The sequence below is a fragment of the Protobothrops mucrosquamatus genome, unplaced genomic scaffold (genome assembly GCF_001527695.2).
Source record: "Protobothrops mucrosquamatus isolate PMUCROS unplaced genomic scaffold, P.Mucros_1.0 scaffold1924, whole genome shotgun sequence".
NCBI classification, from domain to species: Eukaryota; Metazoa; Chordata; class Lepidosauria; order Squamata; family Viperidae; genus Protobothrops; species Protobothrops mucrosquamatus.
The window spans coordinates 2,025-12,505 of NW_015388045.1; the positions used below are offsets into that span (position 1 = coordinate 2,025).

Here is a 10,481-nt window from a genome sequence, read left to right on the forward strand (position 1 = left end):
TTGGGTGCTCTCTCAGCTTGATTGTTTGCTTGCAAACATCATCGTCATCAGTGTCTTGTTTCCTTTTTGGCATTTTGATTGCTTTTGATTGTCTGTCTTTTGAATGGTGTGTAGATGTTGTTTATCTCTACGTGCCTGTTGATGGCCAATTTGTCTGAGTGCCCAAAGGATTGTTCTGTTTGGATCGCAATATTTGAATCACATTGCATTCTCTTCGTAACTTGACCCACACTGCAAACCTAGAGCCAGTGGAATCTAAGTGGTTAAGGCACCAAACTAGAACTTGGGAGATCATGAATTCAAATCCTCTCTTAGCCATGAAAGCCAACTGACAACTCTCAACACAGCCCACCTCACAGGATTGTTGTGGGGAAAAATAAGAGGAGCAAGGTGTGTTGGATGTGTTTGCCGCCTTGAGTTATTTGTAAAAAATAATAAAAGATGGGAAACAAACAAACACCTAAGCCTAGATATGGTTTCTGGACATTTCTATTGACTGTTTTTCACTCTTTCCTCCTATTCAAGGCACCCTTTGGAACCTGTCATCTTACGAACCCCTCAAAATGGTGATCATTAACCACGGCCTTCAGACGCTGACCAATGAGGTCATCATCCCTCACTCGGGGTGGGAAAATGAGCCGAACGAAGATTCGAAACCTAGAGATGCGGAATGGAGTACAGTCTTCAAGAATACGTCGGGATGTCTGAGGTGAGAAATGGGGTCCATACAATGTCTCCATGGGCCAAAGGGTTCAGGGAAACAAAGCAGAAATTGCATTCAGCTACGCGGAACCATCTGTTGTATAGTGGGTGCTGGTGGGATATTTGGCTGAATTCAGCATACCTGTCTTGGTGTAAAATAGTTGTCTGCGCTTGTAGAGCAACAGTCTTGCTGTCACCAATCCGACTAGCGGACCCAACAGAAGGAATCCTGAAGGCAATTACATCCCAGCGGGCAAAAACTTTATTGGGTACAGCATCTCAGAACTGAAGAAGCGAAATCAGCTCTGAGTTTTCCCGCGCGAAAGCTTGCTTGGTTAAAAGATAAATTCCCATGCCCCCGTCCCCTGGGGTGTTCACATTGTCCAATAGTACAATTTCGTTTTGTTACGGGAACGGTTCACTTCTCCATCGAGCACCTGCGGCAGTGACCTTGGCGGGGTGCAGGCTTTCAAGGTCCATGAATGACTTCTTGGCATTCCATTCCATTCCCTCCCCCCCCCCCTTGCATTTGAAGTATTTTAAGGTCAGTATGGTCCAGAGTTACCCTGAGGTGAGATCGGCGGCCAATAAATTTTATAAATAAATGAATAAATAATTGGAAATCAAGAATGATTGATTGAAACAGCCAGTTCTCCGGGGGGGGGGAAACTATCATTTATCTATACCTTTTTATCTTCATTCTCTATCCATTCATCCAGCTCCATCATACTTCTATCACTCTCTGTCCATTGATATCTATCTGTCTGTCTGTCTGTCTGTCTATCTATCTATCTATCTATCTATCTATCTATCTATCTATCTATCTATCCATCCATCCATCCATCCATCCATCCACCCACCCACCCACCCACCCACCTACCTACCTACCTACCTACCTATCTATCTGATGGTCCATCTATCCATCCATCCATCCCTACTTACTGCTGTATCCATCTCTTCTCTCTCATCCATCCATCTATCTATCTACCTACCTACCTACCTACCCATCCCAGAGGTCCCCAACCTTTTGGGCACTGGGGACCGGTTCCATGGAGAGAGGTTTTTCTGTGGACCGGAGGGTGCGTGGTTTTGTGTACTGCCTGCATCCCACGGATGGGGCTTTGCTTGTTGCTGGCATGCTGCGGCCCGGTACTGATCCACAGACTGGGAATTGGCAACCCCTGATCTATCCTATCATCTATCTCTCTATATATCCATTATCTATCCATTCATCTACCTCTTTTATACATCCATCAATCTCTGTCACATGTCTGTCTGTCTATCAATCATCTATCTCTACCTATCTATCTCCATTCTCTATCCATTCATCCAGCTCTATTATAAAGCCGTCCATCTCGGTCCATCCATATCCGTCCGTCTGTCTGTCTATCATCTCCCATCCATCCATCTACTGCATTTTATCCTGGGTCTTTGAACCAACCAGCAGCATATCTGGATATGTGCAGCAAGAAATAGAGTCGTGCTAGTAGAGGGGGGGGGGGGAAGAAAGATTGACCTCATTTTCAGACATTCTGTTTTACGTTTGATCAGTTTTTTAGGCCGATATAAATAAAGCAGAGAAAATGAAATGAATCACTCAGCATGTACTTTATGTGCCTCCATCGCTCGGCATCCAGGCATCCTATAATAATAGAGATTTGTAAATGCTGACGGAGCAGTGACAAATGTTGATTGATCATCCATGCAAGAAACAAATAGATGGGTATTTTTAACGTCTTCTTGAACGGAGACAAATTCCTGGTGGGAAAAAAAGTAAGTGAAAAGCCACAGAAAAACCAAAGAAAGCGGCAAAAAGGGGAAAGGGATGGAATACATACATATAAATGTGTACATCACAGTGTAGTAGTGAAAAGAAGGACTAGGGGAGACATAACTGCAGTGTTCCAATATTTGAGAGGCTGCCACAAAGAGGGGGGGGGGTCAACTGATTTTCCAAAGCATCTGAAGGGAGAACAAGAAGCAATGGATGGAAACTAATCAAGGAGAGAAGCAATCTAGAACTAAGGAGAAATTTCCTGACAGCGAGAACAATTAACCAGTGGAACTGCTTGCCTCCAGAAGTTGTGAGTGCTCCATCACTGGAAGCTTTTAAGAAGAGATTGAACAACCAGTTGTCTGAAACGGTATAGGGTTTCCTGCCTGAGCAGGGGGTTGGACTAGAAGACCTCCAAGGTCCCTTCCAACTCGGTTATTCTGTTAATTCCTCCCTCATCTGCATTGCTGCTTTTCTTTTTAAAAATATTATTATTGTTATCGCTGTTGTATAAACGTGACACCGAGGTGAGGGCTGACGTGAGCATTCCAAAGACGAGTGTATCCTGCAATCTTGAGAACTGGCTCTTGTGAAACTTTTAACACCTTGCCAGACTTAATCATGTTATTTTTGGCTTCCTGTTGCTGAACATTAAAGGCTGCCTAAATAGGCACGTTCCTAGCATAGCAAGCCTTAGAAATGTGCCATAGCAAAACCAGCTTATATTATGAGATCCTGAGTGCCTTTTGCTTTGGGACAAATTAATGTCACTCGGAGAGATTTCCTCCTGGGATATGGAGGTGAAAATTTGGCACTGAAAAATTGCCAACCAACTTCTTGAAGAGGCCATGGCCACGCCTGAATAAGAAAACTTGCCACTAGCCAGATTAGCAAAAATGTTTAAAAATGTATCAGATAGATGTCGGAAATGTAAACATAAGACAGGTACTTATGATCATGTATGGTGGACATGCGTTGAAGCAAAGAGGTACTGGACAAAAATACATACTTGGCTAGAAAAGATGTTGGGAAAACATGCAGATTTTAAACCTGAACTTTTTTTTATTAGTATTATGCCAGAGAAGATTGATAAACCAAGTATATATTTGATTTTACATGTGATAACAGCGGCAAGACTCATATTTGCACAATATTGGAAAAAGGGAGAATTACCATCAGAGGAAGAAATCATTAAAAAAAATATTAGAAGGTGCAGAAATGGACAGACTTACTATGAGGCTGAAAGATAAAAAAGAAACAGAATACTATCAGAGTTGGGACTTGTTTTACCAATGACTGGAGAAAAGAATAAAGGATTGGGAATTAAATTTGTACTAGTGAATGATAAACTCAGACAACACGTTTGTTGAACAAGTATTATCGAACTGTATGGAAAAAATAAATTAAAAAAATTACGAAAGAAAAAAGAAAAAGAAAATTTGCAGATGTGTGGATTTCAACTTCCAGAATTCTTAGCATTGGCCATCCCAGTAGAGACTTCTGGGAGTTGCAAGTCCACTCATCTGCAAGTTGCCAAGATGGAGAAACACCGTTGTGTTATATTTGCATATTTGGGCTCAGTTGTGGCCGTAAGTCAAGGACCACCTTCAGATTCAAATCGAACAAGATTTCCAGGAGATTGAGAGTTGTTGTTAGTAGTGAAGTCGTGTCTGACTTATCGCGACCCCATGGACGACGTTCCTCCAGGCCGTCCTGTCCTCTACCATCTTCTGGAGTCCATTGAAGCCCATGACTACTGCTTCAGTGACTCCACCCAGCCACCTTCTCTGTCGTCCCCTTCTTCTATTGCCCTCCATCTTTCCCAGCATCAGGCTCTTCTCCAGTGAGTCCTTCCTTCTCATTAGGTGGCCAAAGTACTTGAGTTTCAACTTCAGGATCTGGCCTTCTAAAGAGCAGTCAGGGATGATCTCCTATAGGACTGAAAAGGTTGATCGCAGTCTTGCAGTCCAGAGCTGGAAACAATTCTGCATTTCTCCTTCGGCTTGAGAAACTTTTGCGTACAGCCTATTAAAAAAAGATGTTTTCTTTCCGGCTTTGGTTTCCAGGTCTCTTCCAATTGTTCAGCTTTTACGAGAAGGGCTAATAGTTCAGACCAAGCTAATAAAAAGAACTGTATTAAACCTTCTCCAGGCTGGAGTGAACTCCAGCCCTGTTTCCATTAATTAATATGGGCCTACCGAATCTCTTGTTCATTTCCATGCTCGGGATTTTCCAGCCCAGCAGCTTCTCCTGGGAATCTCTTTTTAAAGGCAGAAAGTAATGAAGACTGTTTGACGTGCCTCGTTGCTGGAATAATCATTAACCCCTGAAGGAAGACGCAGCCTTCCGTGTAGGATCCAGGCGTAGTATTTGGGTTTGGTTTTTTTTTTAGACTGATGCACCAGGCTTGCTCGGAGCTGAGCAATCATTAAAAGTGACCTTTTTTGCTTTCTGAATTTAGGGCTCTGGTTCCTACAGATGGTTAAGGTGCTCAGAAATAGATTGGATTATTCCCCCCCACTGCAGGATTTTGTGCTGGCCTCCAACAGAACCAGGTGATCAACCGCAAAAAAGGAATCCGCTCATTTCCTTGCATAGCAGAGGATGGAACAGAACAGAACAGGATAGCGGAATGTAGAATAGAATAGAATAGGAATAGGAATAGAATAGAATAGAATAGAATAGAATAGAATAGAATAGAATAGAATAGAATAGAATAGAATAGAATAGAATAGAATAGAATAGAATAGAATAGAGATAGAAAGAATAGAATAGAATAGAATAGAATAGAATAGAATAGAATAGAATAGAATAGAATAGAATAGAATAGAATAGAATAGAATAGAATAGAATAACAGAAATAGGATAAGACAGAATAGAATTAGAATGGAATAGAATAGAATAGAATAGAATAGAATAACAGATAATAGCATAGAATAACAGAAATAGGATAAGATAGAATAGAATTAGAATGGAATAGAATAGAATAGAATAGAATAGAATAGAATAGAATAGAATAGAATAGAATAGAATAACAGATAATAGAATAGAACAGAAATAGGATAAGATAGAATAGAATTAGAATGGAATAGAAATAGCAATAGAAATAGCAATAGAAATAGAAATAGAAATAGAAATAGAAATAGAAAATAGAAAATCAAGTGAAACGCCTACCAAGTTTCTCCTTGGAAGTGAAAAACCACAGCCACTGGCACTGATGATGTTACCTGGTTGGGTAATGAAACGTCTGCAAGAAAACCACCAAGCTCAGAGAGCACCAAGGACCCCACAGTTCAACCCTGAGCGACCAATATTCTCTCCGATTGGAAGATACTTTAATTTGGATTTTGCCTTGAATTAGAAAGGCCTTGGTGATCCCTTTCAGGGCTCTGATTTCCCAGCTATCGTACGGTTTCCTGTGGATGGATATAATCTTGATGGCATCTTGAGTAAAACTGAACATAGTTGGCTGATCCTCCCGCCCACTTCCCTGTGGTTTGTCCCTGTGACTTGTGCATGAGGAATAATATTCTCCGTAAGAACTCCAGATTGTCAGATCGGTTAGTGTTGCTGTTCCTGTGGCGTGATAAATAAACGCTTCCCTCTGCTGTGAAGCTCTAAACATGCCACCAACATGGTGGACGCCAGCTGAGAATAAATTTTGCAGTCATATGTTTGTCCTTTACACGACTTGCCAACATAGCATTGGAGCTAAAAACCCAAGGTTTAATGAAGAATAGTAAAGATAAAGATAAAGTTGCTTTGAAGCTTCGGATAAACAAAATATATAGTTCATTTGGGCCTTGCTGGAGACTTCGTTTCCCTTTTGATCACGGGCGAGAAAAGCTTTGATGCAATTAAGTAGGGAAACCAGATCTGAGTTTCAAGGCTCAAGGTTGTTAGGAGCATGTTCTCCATAACTTATTGATGGCACTTCACAGCACGCCTGTACAACTCACAACAGCAGCTGCTGCCGTTCCAGAATATTATTATTATTTTTTTGCACAATTTCTTTATCACATCGCCAGCCTAATGGCTTTGGTCAGCTAGGTGGCAATAGCTAACTGACCTTGCTGGATTTTGAAAAGCTAAAGTAGGATCAGAGCTGGTTATTTCCTGGAGTTGAGATCTCAGAAACGCTCAAGGGCTATGTAGACTGGGAAGTTGAGAAAACAATGAAGGATGAAGTCCATACGTGAAGGTTCACAATTAAGCTGCTTTATTGCTAAAAGCCAATGCACAGCAATCTTCTCAACTAGAGGTCAGCACCTGATTAGAGTTAGATACGGGTCACTGGAATTCAAGAGGGGTTGTGGCGACGTAGGGATTCTAGGCTGATGCCTTTTTTGACTCTGCTCCCCACGTTCTGCCATTCCTATTCCTACAGCGACTACCCCCTCTTCGAGATGGGAGAGAGGGGCAGAAAAGAGCTGCTCTGGCTTGGGATGTGGTAGAGCTAAAGCACACAATTCTACCCACGTGTTATTTTGCAATCCAGGTCAATCCTGGTCTATGGTTTCTTCACCTTGTCAGGAGAAATCCCATTGCTTTCTGTTGTCTTTCTGCTAACCGGCTGAAGATCTTTCCCTGTGAAAGCTACCAAATCAAGATTCACATTTGGGGGAAATATCCCACACACCCTGAGTCTGTTGAGTAGAGAACTGGCATTGTTGAACCCAACTTTCTAACCACTAGGTTAGGTGGCCATCTGAAGCCCATGTGGAAGTGTTCAGCATAGCCCTAGCCCGTTTTTTTCCCCTTCTTTCTGCTGTCCTTGATTCCGTTGCTCTCCAAATGCTTGCTAGAAGTCCACGTAGATTATTCTCGAACTCTTTATTGGCTTGGAATACATTCAGACAACTGAGTGTACTAGACGCTAAATTAGAACACGGCCCACACAACTCGGTTCTCCAAAGTACACCTGAAAGAGTGTGGTGGAATGAGTCTGGATTCCCAGGAGGAGGGAGGGCTGCTCCTCAGAGGGCAAAGAGGCAGCAAAGGTGGAATGTTTGATAGACGGGGAGAGAGCAAAGTTGGATCCTTCCTAGCAGGAGTAGATCTGCAGTTATTGCAGACAATTGCTTTAGTTTGGCAAGATTCTGTCTATAGGTAAAGAAAAGAAACTACTCTTAAGTCCTTCTACTTATCCTTCTCGGTTCTTGGAGCCCGACGAGGAGAATCTGAATTAACTTTCCAGTCTTCTCAAACCTCGCCGCCTCTAGTTGTTCTAAGGTTGGTCTCCTGAGCAACTAGCCTATTTTGTGCCCCTGTAGAAGCCACTTCAGCTTGAAGTCGTCCCTGCTAATAGCCCTAAATTATGCATCGTTTTTAACCGCAAAGTCAGGGCCTTGTTCCACCCAGCCTTTTGATGCTTCTTGAGTAACTTTGAAAGGTACCTTAAAGGAGATTTGGTCTGTATCTCACCTTGGGGCACTACTACAGGGACAAGCTCTCCAGATGCCACGCGGAAAGCTTCAGCTCTCCTACACCAGTAGTTAAGAGCAGGGTGCGATTGTCGAAGTCACGTCCTGCAGCTGCAGGAGACAGTTTTGAAGGACTGCTGCTCTGTGGAAGGAGGGTTTGTGTTCTCAAGGTCACTCTGAGAAGCGAGGAGCGTGATGTCACCGGAAAAAGGCAGAGCCAGCTCTTTCCAGCCTGGGTCTCTGTTTTGAATGGAAATGAGAAGCGAAAGCACTTCTGGGTTGGTTCACTTTTAAACCTGCCTCCAGAGGGCCAATTTTTATTTTTTTTTCAGCGAAAGAGGGCTAAATTTCAATGGCACGGTTTCAGGCACTTTTGAGGACTCCACCTGGGGAGGGTGGTTTCAAAAGGTTTAGCTTCTCAGGAAGGTCTCGCTCCTATTTTGCTTTTAAGTCTGGCAGAAAGAAGAAAGAAGGGAAGGGAGGAGGGGAGGAAAGGAAAGGAAAAAGAGAAAGGTAAGAGAGGAAGGAAAGAAGGGAGGGAGAGAGGGAGGGAGGTGGGAGGGAAGGAGGGAAGAGAAGGAAGGAAAGGGAAGGATGGAAGGAAAGGAAGGAAAGGGAAGAAGGGAAGGAAGGGAAGGAAAAGGAAGGAAGAAAGGAAGGAGAAGGAAGAAAAGGAAAGAAGGAAGGAAGGAAGAAAAGGATGGAAGGGGAAGGAAGAAAATAGAAGAATGGAAGAAAAGGAAAGAATAAAGGAAGGAAGGAAGGAAGGAAGGAAGGAAGGAAGGAAGGAAGGAAGGAAGGAAGGAAAGTCAAGAAGAGAAGGAAGGAAGGGAAGGGAAGGAAGGAAGAAAAGGACGGAGGGGGAAGGAAGAAAATGGAAGAATAGAAGAAATTGAAAGAATGAAGGAAGGAAGGAAAGGAAAAAAGAATGAAGGAAGGAAAGGGAAGAGAAGGAGGGAAGGAAGAGGAAGGAAGGAAGGAAAGGAGGGAAAGAAGGGAAGGAAGGAAGAAAAGGAAAGGAGGGAAAAGGAAGGAAGGGAAGGATGGAAGAGGAAGGAGGGAAAGAAGGGAAGGAAGGAAGAAAAGGAGGGAGGGAAGGAAAGGGAACGGAAGGAGGGAAGGGAAGGAAGGAGGGAAGAGGAAGGGAAGGAAGGAAGAAAGGAAAGAAAGAAAGAAAAGGGAAGGGAAGAAAAGGAAGGAAGGGAGAGGAAGGAAGGAAAGAAGATAAGGAAGGGAAGGAGGGAAGGGAAGAAGGATCAGATTCAGCCAACATCCCACCCCTGCCTTCTTCAGCGCAACTGGCCCTCAGCCTCTCTCTGTCTGTAACCGTAACTGCGTTCCACCAGGTGACAAAAAAGAGAGACCCCATTCCCGTTGGGACAAACGCGCCTGGCCTCTTGAGCCCAGAGCAGCCTTTCAAAGCAAGCTAAAAATTCCAGAGTTGAGCCGGCATCCCCTCCTCTCCTCCCCTCTCCCCACTCCCCTCCCCCATCAGCCCTTCCTTCCCAGGCGGGGTCTCTGAGCTGCTCAAAGAGGCCGGAGAGCCAGCCAAACCCTTAGAGAAAGACAGGTTGAGTTTCAAAGGCGCCTTTGAAGATTTTTTTGGGGGGGTCCTCCGAGCATTCAGATAGCAGAAGGTGGGAAGAGACACTCGCAAGGCTGCAGGTAGTCCTCAGTTTACGACCACGGTTACCCCCCACATCCCCGTGACGTTGGCCCTGCGTCACAGCCTTCCTCGCCACAGCTGTTCAGTGAATTGCTGCCGCGTTAGTAACACAATTGTTAAGTGAACCTGGCTTTCCCCCACCCCCCGCTGACTTTGCGTGTCCGAAGGTCGCAAAACGGGACCACGGGACCTCCCAGGACGGTGCCTAAAGACGTAAAGACGACCATTGGTCTGGAATGGTATGGGCTGGTTTTCCTGCCTGAGCAGAGGGGTTGGACTAGAAGACCTCCAAGGTCCCATCCAACTCTGTTATTCTGTTATTCTTTATTTATGCCAAGAGCTCACTCTCTGGATGAGCCCATGACAGCCCAGCACAGTGTTTCCCAAGCTTGAAGATATATAGACTTCAACTCCCAGAATTCCCCAGTCAGCATCTTAAAATGTGGACTGCTGGCTGTGGAATTCTGGGAGTTGAAATCTATGAATGCTGGCTGTGGAATTCTGGGAGTTGAAGTCTATGAATGCTGGCTAGAGAATTCTGGGAGTTGAAATCTATGAATGCTGGCTAGAGAATTCTGGGAGTTGAAATCTATGAATGCTGGCTGTGGAATTCTGGGAATTGAAATCTATGAATGCTGGCTAGAGAATTCTGGGAGTTGAAGTCTATGAATGCTGGTTGGAGAATTCTGGGAATTGAAATCTATGAATGCTGGCTGGGGAATTCTGGGAGTTGAAATCTATGAATGCTGGCTGGGGCATTCTGGGAGTTGAAATCTGAACGCTGGCTGGGGAATTCTGGGAGTTGAAATCTATGAATGCTGGCTGGGGCATTCTGGGAGTTGAAATCTGAATGCTGGCTAGAGAATTCTGGGAGTTGAAGTCTATGAATGCTGGCTAGAGAATTCTGGGAGTTGAA

At 44.0% G+C, this 10,481-nt stretch overlaps 1 protein-coding gene across 1 annotated transcript in view; it reads left to right on the plus strand.

Moving 5' to 3' along the window:
• The first annotated feature begins 530 nt into the window (after positions 1-530).
• The window catches only part of ARVCF (ARVCF delta catenin family member), a 50,387-nt gene continuing 40,436 nt past the window's right edge, over positions 531-10,481 (plus strand). The window contains exon 1 of the mRNA XM_015823590.1: positions 531-709. Within this exon, the coding sequence (XP_015679076.1) occupies positions 564-709 (146 nt within the window). The 5' untranslated portion in view covers positions 531-563. The remainder of the gene's footprint in view (positions 710-10,481) is intronic.